General features: G+C 40.0%; 1 protein-coding gene across 5 annotated transcripts in view; it reads right to left on the bottom strand.

Moving 5' to 3' along the window:
• C2CD3 (C2 domain containing 3 centriole elongation regulator) overlaps window positions 1-19,771 on the bottom strand; it is a 155,335-nt gene that overhangs the window by 58,286 nt on the left and 77,278 nt on the right. For all 5 annotated transcript variants that reach the window (XM_050756034.1, XM_050756032.1, XM_050756035.1 and 2 more), the window contains 8 exons: window positions 19,033-19,184; window positions 16,524-16,770; window positions 13,758-13,938; window positions 12,347-12,530; window positions 10,945-11,117; window positions 9,305-9,428; window positions 3,467-3,735; window positions 2,727-2,816 (listed from right to left, as the gene is read on the bottom strand). In XM_050756034.1, coding sequence (XP_050611991.1) covers window positions 2,727-2,816; window positions 3,467-3,735; window positions 9,305-9,428; window positions 10,945-11,117; window positions 12,347-12,530; window positions 13,758-13,938; window positions 16,524-16,770; window positions 19,033-19,184 — 1,420 coding nt within the window. The remainder of the gene's footprint in view (window positions 1-2,726; window positions 2,817-3,466; window positions 3,736-9,304; window positions 9,429-10,944; window positions 11,118-12,346; window positions 12,531-13,757; window positions 13,939-16,523; window positions 16,771-19,032; window positions 19,185-19,771) is intronic.

Below are 19,771 nucleotides of genomic sequence, written 5' to 3' on the forward strand. Positions count from 1 at the left end.
AAACAAATGCAAGAACATTCCATGCTCATGGATAGGAAGAATCAATATCGTGAAAATGGCCATACTGCCCAAGGTAATTTATAGATTCAGTGCCATCCCCATAAGCTACCAATGACTTTCTTCACAGAATTGGAAAAAACGACTTTAAAGTTCATATGGAACCAAAAAAAGAGCCCACATTGCCAAGAAAATCCTAAGCAAAAAGAACAAAGCTGGAGGCATCATGCTACCTGACTTCAAACTATACTACAAGGCTACAGTAACCCAAACAGCATGGTACTGGTACCAAAACAGATATATAGACCAATGGAACAGAACAGAGGCCTCAGAAATAACATCACACATCTACAACCATCTGATCTTTGACAAACCTGACAAAAACAAGAAATGGGGAAAGGATTTCCTATTTAATAAATGGTGCTGGGAAAACTAGCTAGCCATATATAGAAACCTGAAACTGGATCCCTTCCTTACACCTCTTACAAAAATTAATTCAAGATGGATTAGAAACTTAAATGTTAGACCCAAAACCATAAAAACCCTAGAAGTAAACATAGGCAATACCATTCAGGACATAGGCATGGGCAAGGACTCCATGACTAAAACACCAAAATCAGTGGCAACAAAAGCCAAAATAGACAAATGGGATCTAATTAAACTAAAGAGCTTCTGCACAGCAAAAGAATCTACCATTAGAGTGAAAAGGCAACCCACAGAATGGAAGAAAATTTTTGCAATCTACCCATATGACAAAGGACTAACATCCAGAATCTACAAAGAACTTAAACAAATTTACAAGAAAAAAACAACCCCATCAAAAAGTGGGTGAAGGATATGAACAGACACTTCTCAAAAGAAGACATTTATGCAGCCAACAGACACATGAAAAAATGCTCATCATCACTGTTCATCAGAGAAACGCAAATCAAAACCACAATGAGATACCATCTCACACGAGTTAGAATGGCGATCATTAAAAAGTCAGGAGATAACAGACACTGGAGAGGATGTGGAGAAATAGGAACGCTTTTACACTGTTGGTGGGAACGTAAACTAGTTCAACCACTGTGGAAGACAGTGTGGCGATTCCTCAAGGATCTAGAACTAGAAATACCATTTGACCCAGCGATCCCATTACTGGGTATATATCCAAAGGATTATAAATCATGCACTATAAAGACACATGCATACGTATGTTTATTGCGGCACTATTCACAATAGCAAAGACTTGGAACCAACCCAAATGTCCATCAATGATAGACTGGATTAAGAAAATGTGGCACGGCCGGGAGCAGTGGCTCAAGCCTGTAATCCCAGCACTTTGGGAGGCCAAGACGGGTGGATCACGAGGTCAGGAGGTCGAGACCATCCTGGCTAACACGGTGAAACCCCGTCTCTACTAAAAAATACGAAAAACTAGCCGGGCGAGGTGGTGGGCGCCTGTAGTCCCAGCTACTCGGGAGGCTGAGGCAGGAGAATGGCGTAAACCCTGGAAGCGGAGCTTGCAGTGAGCCGAGATCGCGCCACTGCACTCCAGCCTGGGCGACAGACAGAGCGAGACTCTGGCTCAAAAAAAAAAAAAAAAAAAAAAAAAAGGAAAATGTGGCACATATACACCATGGAGTACTATGCAGTCATAGAAAAGGATGAGTTTATGTCCTTTGTAGGGACATGGATGCAGCTGGAAACCATCATTCTGAGCAAACTACCACAAGGACAGAAAACCAAACACCGCCTGTTCTCACTCATAGGTGGGAATTGAACAATGAGAACACTTAGACACAGGGCAGGGAACGTTACACCCCAGGGCCTGTCATGGGGTGGGGGTTAGGGGGAGGGATAGCATTAGGAGAAATACGTAATGTAAATGACGAGTTAATGGTTGCAGCAAACCAACATGGCACATGTATACCTATGTAAAAACCTGCACGTTGGGCACGTGTACCCTAGAATTTAAAGTATAATAATAATAATAATAAAAATAGAAAAAAGAAATGGGGTTTCACCATGTTAGCCAGGCTGGTCTCGAACTCCTGACCTCAGATGATCTGCCTGCCTTGGCCTCCCAAAGTGCTGGGATTACAGGCGTGAGCCACTGCGCCCAGCCTGTGTTTATCCTTTCTTCAGGCTTTCTCCATCTATAAAATTAACCTCTTCCGTTCAGCTCATTGGAACATTGGAACACATTTCATTTTATGAAATGAAGTATTCCAGATTGCAAATAAAATAAATTAAGATCTTTAAACTAAAAAAAAGTTTCAAGAAAACATTTGAGGTATTGGAGAAAGTTCAGAAGCGTGTGTTAAGGGCTTGTGTTTTTTTTTTTTTTTTTTTGAGATGGAGTCTCGCTCTGTCGCCCAGGCTGGAGTGCAGTGGTCCGATCTCAGCTCACTGCAAGCTCCACCTCCCGGGTTCACGCCATTCTCCTGCCTTAGCCTCCCGAGTAGCTGGGACTATAGGCGCCCGCCGCCTCGCCCGGCTAGTTTTTTGTATTTTTTAGTAGAGACGGGGTTTCACCGTGTTAGCCAGGATGGTCTCGATCTCCTGACCTCGTGATCCGCCCGTCTCGGCCTCCCAAAGTGCTGAGATTACAGGCTTGAGCCACCGCGCCAGGCCAAGGGCTTGTGTTTTCTTTTGAACATCTTATAAGAGAGACAGAGATGATCTCTTGTAGGGAAGTGAAAGGGAAAGGGTGGCATCAGAAAGTGATAATCTGGGATCCTTACCAGATCTCTTGATCAGCAGCTCTTTTGTTGGAACTTTTACTACTCCAAGCAGATACTCTTTGCATGACTCAATACTGATTATATCACTGGCTGTTAAATCAAGCAAAAAAGAAAAATTATTTGATGGTCTACTCATCAAGGAGCTTGTTTACAGTATATCCACACAACCCTCCCCTTACATGAACTAAATCTTAGTTTTGTAAAATACATTAAAGATTATCTTGCTCTTGCTCATGCCCCAATCAAAGCCTGAATGGCCTCAGTTTTTTTTTTTTTTTGGCAGGGTCTCACTCTTTCACGCAGGCTGGAATGCAGTGGTGCAATCATAACTCACTGCACCCTTGAACTCTTGGGCTCAACTGATCCTCCCGCTTCGGCCTCCCAAAATGCTGGGAGTACAGGTGTGGGCCACTGTGCCCAGCCCATTTTTTAAAGTAAATGTTTTGAAAAAAATTCACGAATATAGAAAAGTTGCAAAAACACAATAATGAACTCCTACACACTCTTCATCTGGATACACCCATTAACACTGACGCATTTGCTTTATTTCTCTCTACACTATCTTTCTCTTACATACTTAGTACATATCCTTATTTTTTGCTGTTATCTTTCAGAAATAAGTTGTAGAGATTATGACTCCTCACCTCTAAATACTTCAGTATGTATCTCCTAGGAAGGGCTACACCATTAAAAATGTAGCCTCTTTTAATTTTGATTGTGACAAGTCATATGGTGCTCACCTGACTTGGTATTTTCATGATAGACAGCAAAAATAACTTCTGCAAACTCCAACAACTCTGCTAGGAAACAGGCCTCTCCACTACAGTGCTGAGTCACCAAGTTACACGTGAACTCAACGTGATGGGAAAACTCAGGGCAGAAGGAACAGGCCACAGGGTGAGTTCGGCGCTGTTCTCCCTGGGGCAGGAAGGAGAGATGAGTGGTGACAGAGGCATTGACCCCAACTGTGGCACTAAACTGTAAAGCAGGTTCCTGTTCAGCCAAAGCCCTGTAGAGGAGAGGGGTGGAAATGAGAAGATACCATGGTAATATTAGAAATCAGCTTGACTGCCTGGAAAATAACTTCATTATTTCTATGAGACCACCAAGAATAAAACCAACTATATGCTTTCTTTTTTTTTTTCTTTCTATATGCTATCTAGGCTTTTGGCAGTGCCACAATGGGCTTTCTTAGTAATCTAGATATCATGGCATATGTATATGGGGGTGGAGGGGGATAACATCTGCCCATCAGAGTGACCCTGAGGATGACCCACTGTCCTGTCAATGCCCTTAAGTCAAGGACCACAGGAACCAACTCTAGTTGAACAAGCTGGGTTTACTGCTCATTGCAATTAAGGAAAATATATACCATGGGGAACCACAGTACATCTCAGTGAGAAGTATCAGAAAGGGCTTATCAACATTGGGCTTGTGTTAGCTGATTTGGGTGAGGGCTTAAAGGAGCAGGGCTTTGCTCTGGATTGATTTTCTTAAAGAATCTTATCTAGATGGAGGGAATACTAGAGTAACGCTAAAGCTATAACTGGTGAAGCAGCAACTGTCACTCATTTTAGCCAGACAGGAGGATGTTGGGTGTTTCTATGGTTTGCATAAGTGACCTTGTTTTGGTCTGTGCTTAGACATGATGATTGAACTGTCTTGTTTTTGCCTCACTTCATCATAGTAATACAGTGATCTTGTCTGATGCTGATGTTCTGTAAGATTATTTATGCTCAACAAGAAAACACCAAAGTCTACCTATGAATGTCGGCCCAATTCCCAGAAGTCTGGGGCTGCTTTTCTCTTTCTCAGCACAGATGTTCCATGATGTACAAATGGAATCTACATGCCTTTAATGACACTCATAAAGAGCAGTCAAGTCATTTGTGTGTAGCTACAGTGTGGGAGAAACTCCCGTTCCCTAAACTCCCCAAGGGGATAAAGTTGACATCTAGGCAAAAAAGTCCCCTATTTTTGAAGCATTTCTTGATATCCCTAAAGTAGACTTATGGGTTCCTTCCTGTTAAAACCTTACTGTACTTCATATATACCAGTAGAGAGTAGTAATTTGGAGTTATACAGATCTGGGTTTGAAGCCTGGGTCCACCATTTACTCACCGTGTGACTCTCAATAAGTTATTCAACCTCCTTTAAGTCTCAGTTTCCTCTTCACTAAGATGAGGTTAATATAAGGATAGTATATAAATATGAAAGATATATATTATATATCTGGATGCTTACTGCAATTTCATTTCTAAGAAAAAAAGAAACACTTTTTCCTTTTCATTATCATTAATGATCATTAATAGATGATTTATCATTAACAGAAGATTAATGTGTATCCATACAATAGCATACCATGAAGTATATATTATGTCTAGGAAAAATGGGGTGAAAATAAATTGAATGCCAGCAGTAGCTTAAAAAATGAGGATAGACTGGGTGCGGTGGCTCATGCCTGTAATCCCAGCACTCTGGGAGGCTGAGGTGGGCGGATCGCCTGAGGTCAGGAGTTCGAGACCAGCCTGCCCAACAAGGCGAAACCCCATCTTTACTAAAAATACAAAAAATTAGCCGGGCGTGGTGGCGTGCACCTGTTAACCCAGCTACTCAGAGGCTGAGGCAGGAGAATCGCTTGAACCTAGGAGGCGGAGGTTGCAGTGAGCCGAGATCGCGCCACTGCACTCCAGCCTGGGTGACAAGAGCGAAACTCCGTCTCAAAAAAAATGAGGATAAAATACTCATAGGGTGTTGTAAAGATAACATTAGATAATATATACAAAGGAGAGAACTTGCCTATGGACAGTGAAGGACTCTCAATAGGGAACTCTCAGAGATGGCAGAAAGGCTTGGGCCCCAAGCTGGTTTGAATTCACTCATTCAGTCGTTATTTGCTGGGTATCTGCTCTGTGTGTCATGCCTTGGGCTCAGCTGGATATTCAGTAGTGAAGTAGCCTCAATTCCTTAGCTTCGTGGCATTTAAAGACTACTGGTTATGTCCAAGAAAGTTTCTATTCACTCTGAGTTAAAGATCAGGTGAGTTAGAAGAATGCAAGTCAATAAGAAGTGCCTACTTTACATAGGCACCAACAATGTATTTTCAGGAAGACCACTGGCAGGTAAGATGGAGGCTAGTGTTTCTTGAGGAGAGAAGACTAATTTACAGCACCTGCTATCTAGATGCCAGCATAAGGATTCAAAAGAGGGGTAAGTTTAGGACACCAAGAATTCTTTTCAGTAAGTGGCAATGCAAAACTTACTTCCCTGATTTTACTGGCAAATAAAGGTCACAATTATCTATACAAGTGGAAGTAATCAGAAAAATCTGTATATTGGTACGATAGTTTGTAGTTTTTAAAATGACTTCATATTTGTTAATTTTTATACTGATCCTTATAAAATCAGGGTAGGAATTTAAAATTTCCATTTCAGATGAAGAAACCGAAGGTCAGGGAAGTAAAGAAATCAGCCCAAGATCATACACAGCTAGTAGGAGATGGAGATGAGACTAGAAGCCACAGTATCTGATTTCTAGAACAGTTCTGTTTCCATTATACCATGCATTGTCTCACATCCTGTGAACCTCTCCCAACCTACCAGAAGAATGTTGTATCAGAACTGGCCTGACTTCTTGCTCTCCCTCCTTGAATATATGACACAGATCAAATGGGAGATTTAGAATGAACTGCCTGCCATCCAATCTGACTTTCCTCATGAGTCCTCAGACAAAGCAACTACTGAGTTTCTGACCTGTTATCTGCCCTCTCTGAGATCTACTGAGTATCTAAATTCTGAGTCCTTCTCTGCCAATTAAATACTAGTTAATTTAATGCCATATTGAAGAATTCTGATGTTAGCTGGATCTGAGACTCAGGAGGAACTCCAAATACATAAGTTTCATGCCTCCCTGCCTTTGCACATGTTCTTCTCTTTCACCAAAATAACTTTCACTCCCTTTGGGTATCTTGATAACTACTATTCCTCTTTTAAGACTCAGATTTATTTTGAAGGGGCTTGAATCCCAAGCTAAGGAAGTTGGACCTTATTATATGGACCAATGACCCCTAAAGAAGGCTGTATACAACTTAGGAGGTTCATAGGATAAACTACATTGGTGATCTCATATATTAAAGTTTTTCTATTCCATGGTATATCTTAGAAGGTATTTTGTATATGAGTATAGCAGTACGTGAAGATGATTTATACATGAATAAATATGTACATATTTAAAGGGTATGCTACTTTTTTATTAATAGGAATGCATAATTAAAATTATGAGATCAGGCCGGGTGCGGTGGCTCAAGCCTGTAATCCCAGCACTTTGGGAGGCCGAGACGGGCGGATCACGAGGTCAGGAGATCGAGACCATCCTGGCTAACACAATGAAACCCCGTCTCCACTAAAAATACAAAAAAATTAGCCGGGCGTGGTGGCGGCGCCTGTAGTCCCAGCTACTCGGGAGGCTGAGGCAGGAGAATGGCGGGAACCTGGGAGGCGGAGCTTGCAGTGAGCCGAGATCGCGCCACTGCACTCCAGCCTGGGCGACAGAGCGAGACTCTGCCTCAAAAAAAAAAAAAAAAAAAAAAAAAAATTATGAGATCACTGCTATCAACAATGGGAAATCATCAAGTTTTAATGTAAGGACGTGGCATGATTATAAAACTGCTTTACTGTCTCGGTGATGGGATCTGTACCCCAAACCTTAGCATCATGCAATATACCCATATAACAAACCTGCACATGTACCCCTGTATCTAAAACAAAAAGCTGAAATCAAACAAACAAACAAACAAACAAAAAACACACCAAAACCCAAAACAAACATAAAAACAAAACCTAAAACCAGCCTGTCTTTACATCACCTTCACTAACACTAAGATGTTCTTGGGCAGCAACTGAAAAAGTCTATGTGGAGAATTTAGTGAGGAACAGTATTAACTACACTGAGTATCTTAGCTCTTCAGCATCAGATCTAACACAGTAATGCAATTTCTTATTTGGAGACCATAAAGTTACAGGTGAACAGTTTGACCCTCGGTTACAACAGGGAAAAAGTTAGGGAGCACTTGTCTGTTTCTTTGTTCAAAGGGTGTCAGTCTGAAGCAGGAGCCTGATCTAGTTATCTTTCTTACTGGGTGCCTGTTATATGCTAGAATTATGATAGGAGGTTAGAAGGACGGAGAGGAGCTCAGGCAGTGTCTCTGACTAGAGGAACTCACAGTCTAGTGGGAGAAAAATACATGTACGCCAATAATTGAAACAGAATATGTGCTACAACCAAGGTGTTAACAAAGCAAAAACCACCAACTCTGCCTACACGTACAAAGATATAAAGGAAGATAGTCTTGAAGGAAAATAGGAGTTTGTTAAGTAGACAAAAGGAAGAATATTCAAGGCAGAGAGAAGTATCAGTGAAGACCTGAAGGAGGTAAGGGAGAGAGCCGTGCTGTTTTTCTACAGAAATAGTGTTCTAGGCAGAGAAAACAGCAAGAAAAAGGCCCTGAGGGGAAAATATGCTTGGTGTATTCAGAAGCAACAAGGGAGTCATGGCTGGAGTGGAGTAAGCAGAGGGGAGACAGGCAGGAGATGAGATCACAAAGATAGTTGGGGGCAGGGGCATGGTTTTTGTTTTTTTTTTTTTGAAATGGAGCCTTGCTCTGTCGCCCAGGCTGGAGTACAGTGGCACAATCTCCGCTCACTGCAAGCTCCACCTCCCGGGTTCACGCCATTCTCCTGCCTCAGCCTCCTGAGTAGCTGGGACTACAGGCGCCCGCCACCTTGCCCGGCTAATTTTTTGTATTTTTAGTAAAGACGGGGTTTCACCGTGTTAGCCAGGATGGTCTCGACCTCCTGACCTCGTGATCCGCCCGCCTCGGCCTCCCAAAGTGTTGGGATTACAGGCGTGAGCCACCGCGCCCGGCCTAGGGGCACGGTTTTGATCATATGGGGTCTCATAGCCATTTTAAGGGCTCTGGCTTTTACTATGAATAAGACCAAACATAGGCCAGGCGTAGTGGCTCACGCCTGTGATCCCAGCACTTTGGGAGGCTGAGGCAGGCGGATCACTTGAGGTCAGGAGTTCGAGACCAGCCTGGTCAACACAGTAATGAGGATCCTGCCACTGCACTCTAGCCTGGGCGACAAAGCTAGACTTAGGTGTTCATAAGTTCACTGGCTACTATGTTGAGAACAGACTAAAGGGGTACAAGCTGGAAAAATAGGAGGTAGTACTCAGAAACTGAAAGGAATGAAGTGAGATTACACAGGAGTTGCAGTGATTGGGTATGGCATGGTTTGATGGTGTAGGGTATGGCCATAAGACTAAGTTGTTAAGAAAGGCACAGGATAAAACTGTTGGGCAAGGTCAAGGAACTAAGTTGCTAATAACAGTTAGAATAGCAATGTTTACAAGTGATTTACTCACTTATATGCTGAAATGCTTTCTTAACAGAAAAAGAGGAGTTGTGGTTAATGAACTGGAAATTATACCTAAGAAAGTTTTGCATATCTGAGCATTATTTTACAATGATTGCAGTGTAAAAGGCTTGAGAATTGCTTGTCTCAGGTGGACTTACTTGGCTGCTGCTTGCAGACCACAGGCTCTGATAATCTGGACTGAGATGGAAACAGTTCGGGCAGCAAGAACTCCCTCTGCTGTTCTTGGACTACGCCTGTACCTTAGGCCTACATCCAGTAAACCTGAAGAATGAGGACACGAGGAAAGAAGGCTGGTCAGAAGAATCTCTGTTCCACCAAACCACAAAGTTGTGGTCAGGAAGGATGGAAGAGGATTAAACACTACAACGAACAATAAGCGCAATGAGAGAATCTGTCCTTGTCATAATCATATTGTTATTCTTTAGGGTTAATAAAGGCTTAACAGGTTACTAATTTACTTTACATTCAAGAAATTATGGTTCAGAGATTTAATTCCTTGCCAAGATTACACAACTACTGAAGGCAGAACTTAACTCCAGATTTTTTTTTACCCCCAATTATGTTTATAGAATTGAGATGGGCTCTAGCCATTTTCTTTTTAAACTTTCAAAAGGTTTCCACACCTCACATACTTCTATCACCCTCCTACCATCACCACCTGAAATATCTTCTTGTGCTACCTTTTTATAAAAACTCTATCATCCTACTGTTACATTTCAGGGAGAGCTTTATGGAATAACAGAATAAGCTGATCAGGGAGCATCAGGAGGAACAACTCAATCTTAATTATGGTGACATAAAACTTGTTGTTTTGGCAGATACTTTTTAGCAAGCATGTACAGCAACTTGATTTAGGAGGCTAAACTTCATTATCTGATGATAAATTTGGAGGGCACACCATTCTGCTGGAGTCATTAGGATGTAGTATCATTCAAATCTCCAAATTTGAATTAATCCCTCCCAACTTTAAACCCTAGCCTTTTCCTCTCTTACAGTGAATTCCTGGTTCATGTTAACTATCTTCTACCAATCCCCCATTTGCTCATGTTGGCTTGGAATAACAATTCTCTGAGTGTACCATATAATGCTTAGAATTTATGGCTTGAGGGCTTATAAAATGCTTGCTGAAGTTAAAGGTGAAATGAGACAAGCAACATTTATATAGACTCCATGGAGCTATAAGTGTTCTAGAATTATATACAAAATTGGCAGTGTATATTCTGTACTCATTTTTTCCAAAAGAAGGTGTCTTACAGTTTTCATCAGATCCTCAAAAGGGCAATACCTCAAAATGTGAAGAATCACTAATTTAGAGAGAAAAGGGATTTTTATGTATACTGTATATTTTGTGTGTGTGTGTGTGTGTGTGTGTGTGTGTGTGTGTGTGTGTATATATATATATATATATATTTTTTTTTTTTTTTTTTTTTTGAGACAGAGTTTCGCTTTTGTTGCCCAGGCTGCAGTGTAATGGCTTGATCTTGGCTCACCGCAACCTCCGCCTCCTAGGTTCAAGCGATTCTCCTGCCTCAGCCTCCTGAGTAGTTGGGATTACAAGTATGGGCAACCATGCCTGGCTAATTTTTTTGTATTTTTAGTAGAGACGGGGTTTCTCCATGTTGGTCAGGCTGGTCTCGAACTCTAGACCTCAGGTGATCTGCCCACCTTGGCCTCCCAAAGTGCTGGGATTACAGGTGTGAGCCACCGCGCCTGGCTATTTTATATATTTTTATGTATACTGATTTTGAAAGAAAAAGACAAACTTGTTTTCAATTACCTGATGACTGGTTCCTCAATTCTTTCCTGTTCTCAATCCTGGGGGTTAAAGGGAGATTAAAGGTCTGTATTCCCACATCCTCACGATGCTGGGTGGTTACCATAGCACAGATCCTTGATAATGGCAAGGTTCCTTTGGCGACCATCTGGTCTCTCACATTAGGATAATAGTATCTGTAAACCACAAAAACACAAGTTGTCAGAAGAATTAGGTGATAAATTATTCAGTCTGCCCCAGAGATCAGCCTTCACTACCTGGTTATCTTTGGTGCCTGCTTGTTCTGTGTTGGTAGTACGCAGTTATGGTGTCTGGCTAAATTTACCACTCATTACGTGGAGGAGGAACTCCATAAATTATACCCTGAGTTCAGGACAAAGCCCAGCTTCCCACAAGCTTTCTGTGAGGTAACTGTACATGCCTTGAACCTGTCGGAGGTGGCCAGTCCTGAAAGTTTCCATCCTGCAGCAGCAAAAGTGGTTCAAAGTGGAGTAGGCCCAATGTCTTTCATGGCTTACTCTCATCTTCATGCTGAGGACCCTCTAATTTAGCAGGGTAATGAGGATCTGTCAGTACCTACTCTATTTCTTTCTCATGTCAAAACAATCCATTCTTAGATTGCAAAGTTGTAACTCAAACCTAGGTGGTTTTAAAAATCTTTTTTGTACTTGACTTACAATTAATCGTATTTAGGAAAATGTTCTCACATTTGGATGGTACTCATCCCTAGCTCTGTTCCTGATGCTGTTTCCTTTCCTCTTGTATTTATACTCTCTTAAGCACTTTAGCTGGTTTGTTCGTGGTGCAGATATAAAGGGGTGGGTTGAACATCTGTATTTATGCCAGTAATTTCCTGGAAATCTACCAATATTGGTAACATTGAGTGGATTTATATTCTATAGTATAAATCAAATATAATAATTTATATATTTATTATATATAAATTATATTATTAAATTTTATTTATAAAATAAATATAAACGTTCTTCTGGTGTCGGGAAGAACAGGTTACAAGAAATGAGTTTATAAATGGGAGACCAGTTAGGAGGCTATCACAGTCATTTAGGCAAGATACGAAAAGGGCCTGAACTAAACAAGGCAGTAACAGAAGCACAAAAAAGGTGATTGATATGTTTAATACATAATAGGAGGTAAAATGAACAAGACTTTCACTTCGAATGTAAGTAGTGATTAGAAATACGAGATACAATGGCTCACAAGATCCTAATAACAGATTTCAGTAAAAACTGGACAAGAGTCACTGTCAAATCCAAATAATATAAAACAGGGCAGAAGGGGCTGCTTAGCTTTCTTACAATAATTCAACCTAGGCTGGTTAGGAATAGGATGCTTTATGATTGTGCACTTCCTTCCTAGGCATAGGACTGGGGTCTCCACACTGTACCTGCACCAGATTTCAAACTGGACTCCACCTCCAGGTACAAGGCCCTGTGCAGAGAAGGCACTTAGTAGGAGCCTTTGCACTGGAACTTCAGCTGGCAACAGGAGAGAGTGATGGTGTTCACTATTAAAGATGGGATCCGGAACACAGAGTGTGGTTGCAGTTCTGAAGGGCTTCAGAGTAATTCCTTTAGAAAAGAAAAGCATTTCAAAATAATCCAACATATGACTTAGTGCTTTTTTCTTCTTTCATGTTCTTCCAGTGAATATTACTCAGTAATTCCCTAGTAGCTATGGTTCCCTATGATCCCATGATAATATAGAAGAAAAAGATCCCTTGCTAGTGGACAATTCATATATTGCCATTCAAGTGCTGACACTTGTTAAGTTTTTTTTTTTTTTTTTTTAATTATAGCTACCTTAGCGAGTATGAAATGGTATCTCAGTAGTATTGATTTGCATTTCCCAAATAAGTAATGATGCTCAGTATTCTTCCATGTGCTTATTAGCCATTTGTATATCTTTGGAGAAATGTCTATTCAGATCCTTTGCCCACTTTTTAATTGGTTTTTAAGAAATGATTGATTTGTAAGAGTTCTTTATATGTTCTGTATATACAAATCTTTTATTTGAACCTCAAAATCAACACTGGCAGCACTCTGGCAATCATTCTGGAACATACACTGAATGGCGAAAAATTCGAGTCACCCAGTCTGTTTGTTCCCAGGTGAGAACAATGTGAGACAGTCCGACTTCTTGTTTCTCGGAGATGACCAGAAGGTGGGGACAGTAGAGGCAGTGCAGAAGCTTCCACTCTGGGGACAGTAGGATGGGGTTTGAATCCCAACCTCGGCCCTTGTTAGTGGGGCAGCCCCAAGCAAGTCACTTAATGCTTGTGAATCTCATTTTTTCTTTCATAAAATAAAGCAAACAGAGTCTACCAGGGTAAGTTGTTTTACGAGTTAAAATAATGATCTATGTGAGATATGTATATGTACATATTTCCTTTAGGAGCAATGGTTCAGTATTCCCTAATTCAGCGTTCATGGTGCTTTACAGAACACAACTACTGTGAGGACTGAGAATCAACACTACGTATATAGATAAGAGTGAGTGGGCACGTAAAGGATATAAGATGGGGCAAAATGCAAATAATTGGTAGATCTAGGTAAAGAGTATACAAAAGTTCTTTGTACTATTTTTATAGGTTTTTGTAAATTTGAAGTTATATCAAAATAAAAAGCTACAAAAATAGTTAAAAAATAAAAAAACTTGGCCTATCTCCTGTTTTACTGCCCAGGTAAGACTAGAAATACTCAACAACACAAAATTCACTCAGAAAAAAAAAGAATTCTTAAATATAATGTAATAAAAGAACCATATAAGAATAAGAAAGCCTAATATCCTAAACCTACCATTTTCAAGGAACTCCGGTCCTTTCAGCACACTGGATTGCGAGTGTTGAACTGGAAAGTAGTACTGGACATAACAATCTGCTTCTCCCCAGACTGTTGCCTGAAGAGGGGCTAGCCCTTTAACCATCTCTACATGGATCTCAAAGCAGTGCTCCATCAGTGCATTTCCTCGGTCCTCTGCCTATTAAATGAAACAGAAACACCGGTGAGCTTTAAAGAGTAACTTGCTTAGAATATTCCTGCTTCTCTATGAAGTCTGAGTATAGATAAAGAGATAAGTATAATTAGTTGATATTAAAATAGATACTTAATTTTCACTGTAACTCTCACAACTGCTCACTGTAAGTAGGCTAAATAGGATGTACTCCTGACTATGAGACTGGGTTAATATTAGGAAATCCATAAATGTAATTCAGTGCATTAATGGAACAACAAAAATGATTAACACAAATGCATTTGATAAAATTCAGTATTTGTTCCTGATAAAAGCTCTTAATATACTAAGAATAGAAGGCTATTCCCTTCACAGGAAAAAGAATAAATAGTAAATTTAGAATAAATTCTACATTTAGAATAGCAATGGAATGAGAAGTGAAGTGGAAGAAGGGTAACACCAGACCAAACTAATATCATAATTTAAGAAAAAAAGGAAAACTAATAGCCTACAGCAGACAGTGGCATCCACAATTCCAGCAGGACTCCTTAGCCTGGGCCACTTAGAATAGCAAACAGGTACTAACTACTATTTCCAAATTAGTTGGGGATAACGTCAGGACTGTCCAATAATGGTAAGGACTACTTGGGGAGGTAGTGAAGACACTGTTACTACAGGGAATAACAACAAATAATCATGTATTTATTGAGGATTTACTATGAACCAGGCACTACACCAAACAGCTCACCTTTATTAGGTGATTGAACATGCAGAGCTATTAACAGTGGAACCAGGTTTAGACTTAATGTAGTCTGACTCCAGAGCCAGTGATCTTTATCCCTATTCTATACAGCAGATCTTAGACAACAAATCATTCAGGAAAATTCAAAGGGGGGAATTCAGGATTCAGATAAGAGTTGAGATTATATATATATATGTGTTTAACATTTTAACTACTAATCCAAAAAATCTAGAACAGAGACTGTATTAAGTCTCTGCTTTGAAATCTGAAAGCATATGTTAGCAATACCTGCTCAAAAATTTTCCTTAGAAAAACACAAAACTTGCAATTTGATTCCCTGGGGCAAAAATTGGGGAAAAAAAAATCAAGAGTCACAACAGCTATTTAATTTGGCCTTATAGTGTTACAGCAATTTGATAACTCCCTTCTGCAAATGGTGAATTGGATGAGAGGCATGAGTGTAGGAGGAAAAACAACTGTTTTTATAGATATCTAATCCCACAGGTAAATCTTTCAAGGATTTCCTCTGTGCACATAGTGAGAAACATTTTCTAACCTTTTTAGTATGGAATTTAACAAAATCTGAGTCTACACTGCAAGGTGACAGCCATATAATGCCTAAACAGACTTGGGGATATTAATGTGGTTTTTCTTTATTTGTGCTTTTATATAATTTTCAACTTGAAAAATACGATTATCTATTGACAAACAATAATATCTAACAAATAATTGGCTAGGTGTGGTGGTTCATGCCTGTAATCCCAGCACTGTGGGAGGTCGAGATGGGTGGATTACTTGAGGTTAAGACCAGCCTGGACTGGCAATATGGTGAAATCCCATCTCTACTAAAAATACGTAAGTTACCAGGCACAGTGGTGGGTGCCTGTAATCCCAGCTACCGGGAGGCCAAGGTGGGAGAATCCCTTGAACCCAGTTGGTGGAGGTAGTAGTGAGCTGAGATGGCGCCATTGCACTCCAGCCTGGGCAACAGAGCGAGATCTCACTTCAAAACAAAACAAAAAAAACCTAACAAATAACTAAGAAAAATTTGGAGTTCATAATATACAAATAAACCATAACTTGCTAAAAGTTATTTTCCTAATAGTTCTTTCCCTGCTAGAGACATTTAAATTTGTCATTTGGGTTCAGACTTAAGAATATAACATACTTAAATGGTATGGATACTGAAATTTGGCTGTACTAGTAAAAACAACAAATATAAGATACAGTAGTACATGATACAGTGGAATAAAGACTGAACTTGAAGTTAGAAGACCTGTGTCTGAATCCCGGTTCTCTCATTCTTAGTTACGTGACCCCGGACAAGTAACTTACTCTCTTGGATTCTGTCTCATCATCTATAAAACAGAATAACAATGACCCACCTCATGTAGTTGTTAGGGAAATAAACATAAGAATGTATGTCAATGTGCTTTCTCAACTGGACAGCACCAAACAAAAACAAATTACTTTTAAATTACTAGTAGATAAGCAAGCACTTCACAATGGCTTTCCAGCATGGGCTCAGCCAATAAGCAGGGTAAGATTTTGCTGGCTTACATTTGGGATCACTCTCCACTCCCATTTTTTTTTAAAAGGCAACAAAGCTAGTAAATTAGATAATTAAGATCTGGTTGTTCGATTGGATTTTCTTTATAAATTCAGGGAGCTAAGAGGGACATAGAGATCCATTTAAACCATAACAGAAAACTACCAATGATTCCTTTGATTTATAGGAAGCACTGGAGTGCATGTTACGTTCTTTTGTTGAGCCTTTCATTATAGAAATAAAGGATTTGGGCAATAAATTCACTAAAATATGCAAGAGAAAATGAAATAATGACTTTTTGTAAACCATAGCATTTACTACCATAGCAACAGATGCTACAGTTGGCTGGTCCAGGAAATGGGCTGGCCTAGGGCTGAAGGGAGGGAGTGTTCCTTCTTCATGCTTTAATCTTTGTAGTGCCATTATTTGATCTGAAGAACCCATAGCTAAAAAGACTCGAAGACTCCCATTTTGGTGGCCTGAAAACACATCAATCACAGGCATGTAGCGGTCGACAGCAACAACTGGGTACTGGGCATCCAGCAGCAGGCGAGAAATTTTAGGATCTCTAGAGGGGGAGAAATTGTGAATAAGCAAATAACAAGCATCAATCATGTCATAGAGCAGTTTTATTTCTTTCTTGACTCATTTTTTCAGTTTGTTAAAAATAGATCTGCAACTGGAAAAGTAATAGTGGTTTTAAAAAATGTGTGCATCTGTCAGTAACCCACCAAATAAAAATTACCAGGCAGAGAAGTTCAAAATGTAGCAATTTAAAGGCAGGGAATGTGTCTGATATGTCTCTGTAGCATTATGGCCCCAAGTCCAGTGTCTGTGATTTGAGTAGTATCTCATGGAGCTTTGCTAAACTGCATTATTTTATAGGGAGGAAGTGTGGTCTACTAGGAAGAATGTGGACTTTGGTGTCTGACAGATAAGATTTGGATAATATTGCCAATATCTGCCATCTACTGAGTGCTTAGTATGTGATAGGCATTTTATAGTGTTTCTAATCCTTTTAACACTGCAAAGGTTGGTATTATCCACTATTAATGGATGAGAAAGCCAAATTTAAAGAGGTTAAGTAACTTAGCTAAGGATATACAACTAGTAGGAGGTTAAGTTGGGATTCAAGCTCTGATAAATGATTTATAATGTCATGCTGAATCTTAGCTCTGCCACTTACTTGCTGTGTGACTCAAGCAATTCATTTAACATTTTTGAGTCTGTTTTGTCATCTGTAAAATGTACACAATGAAAAAACTTACATCAAAGGGTGGTTGTTAGGACTAAACTGAGATAACATACAAAATACCAACTATGATGCTTGGTACATGGAAAATGCCCAGTAATTGGTAGCTACTATTATTTTACACACTCTCAGCAAAGAATGAGATCTAATGGAATGAGAAGTAAAGTGGAAGAAGGGTAACACCAGACCAAACTAACATCATAATTTAAGAAAAAAAGGAAAACTAATAGCCTACAGTGGACAGTGGCATCCACGATTCCAGCAGGACTCCCCAGCCTGGCTATGATTTCCAATGTTACTGTTGTAAGTATTAATACTTAGCTGTTCACAGAAGGCATATCCATGTATTTTCTCTCTAGATCTTCATGATTGTTCCACAAGAGAGATAGGGAATCTACTATCACCCTCATTTTACAGATAAGGAAAAGAAAGTCAGAGAGGTTAAGTGACTTCTGCAAGTTAAAGGACAAATTTCTTCATTTGTAATATAGGGATAATAATAATACTTTATAGGGTTATAGTGAGGTTCAAATGAGCTAATGCCCACAAAGGTGCTCTTTGTAAAATGTAAAACACAACATTTAAAACACAGAACTACGAGAAGGCTGCTAGGAAGGAGGTCAATGCTAAAATAAAAATCAGAAACTTGAGTCAAAATAAAAAAGGCACATTTTGGGCCAGATGCGGTAGCTCACACCTGTAATCCCAGCACTTTGGGAGGCCGAGGCGGGTGGATTGCGAGGTCAGGAGATCGAGATCATCCTGGCTAACACGGTGAAACCCCGACTCTACTAAAAATACAAAAAATTAGCCGGGTGTGGTGGCGGGCGCCTGTAGTCCCAGCTACTCGAGAGGCTGAGGCAGGAGAATGGCGTGAAGCCGGGAGGCGGAGCTTGCAGTGGGCCAAGACTGCGCCACTATACTCCAGCCTGGGGGACAGAGCAAGACTCTGTCTCAAAAAAAAAAAAAAAAAAAAGGAACAGTTTGTATTGAGGAATGAAATAACCATCAGGTTAATCAATACCCCACCTATGTGTTAAAAGTGAGGTGAAGTAATCAAATCTGAAGGTCTAAAAGATAATATTCATTATATAAAACTTGCAAATAGCTGATGTGAACAATACTGAAGTTCTGTGATAGAATGGTAAACCACCTTTTGTGAGGTGGTAACTTTTGGCAGTAGAGCTTTTTGGTGAAGAGTGTGGACTCCACTGCCATGCTATCTTGGGCCCTAACCCTCCACTTTATGATATATGTGACAAGTAATTTAACTTCTCTGAGTCTCTGTTAACTCATCTGTACAAAAAAGCAAATAGAAGTACCTGCCTCAGAGGGTTGTCAAGAAGATTAAATGACTTGATGTATGCAAGGTTTTTAGCATAGTGCCTGAAACATGGTAAGCAGTATCTGTAAGATACTGCTTTAGAATAGGAGAAAGAGCAGCAACTGTGGTGAAACTGAAAAAAGTCCTTCAAGGGATTACTGGGCTATTCATGTTTGCAAATCAAAAGAATTCCTTTTCAGTCCATACAAAGTTAAAGACGCACAATAAAGAATACTCCAAAAGGTCCTATTTACTTGAATGACATGTAAAACTGGTGGAGGGGAAGTTTCACCAGCCCGAGCAGCTTGTCCAGTCCTGGGCTCCGCACCTTATTCCAAGTTTCAATTACCATCACATTGTTCTTAAGCCTTTCCAGGTATTTGGAAGACAGAGAGACGGGAATCACCTAAGAGAGAGGAACAACCAAAGCAAACAAAAAACTCATACCTAAGACAAATATTAATTTATACTTTCACTCAATAAGCATTTACAAAAAGCCTACTGTTAACACACAGTGTTATGAGCTAAAGACATTCAAATAAAACTTACTCTGTATCCTCAAGAGAAGTAGCAGTCTGCTGTTAGAGACTAACACACAAAGGCCAGATACAAAACAGTGAGTTCTCTGATGACAAAGCTCATACAGGTGGAGCTTTGAGGACACAGAGAAGGTTGTTAAACATGTCAAACATGGTGCCTGCCAAACTTGTCCAATCCTTTCTAAGGCAAAGTGATCCACTAGTAAACCCCCCTGAAAGAAAGATGTTTTTGAAAGAAGTATGCTACTGACTTGACAAGAGTTGAGTATTTTATCAAAGGGCAGCCAATCCACTGACTGGATAGCATTTAATAAAATGACCAAGTGCCAAAAGCTCTGCCCAACAGGTGTCACAGTAAAGAGCAAAGCCAACTGTTCCTCTGGATTTTCAACATAAAATTACTCCAGAATTGGCCAGTTGGTAGTTCCAATAGAAAACATGAGAGGCAAAAAGC

Source organism: Macaca thibetana, chromosome 14 (assembly GCF_024542745.1).
Source record: "Macaca thibetana thibetana isolate TM-01 chromosome 14, ASM2454274v1, whole genome shotgun sequence".
NCBI lineage: Eukaryota > Metazoa > Chordata > Mammalia > Primates > Cercopithecidae > Macaca > Macaca thibetana.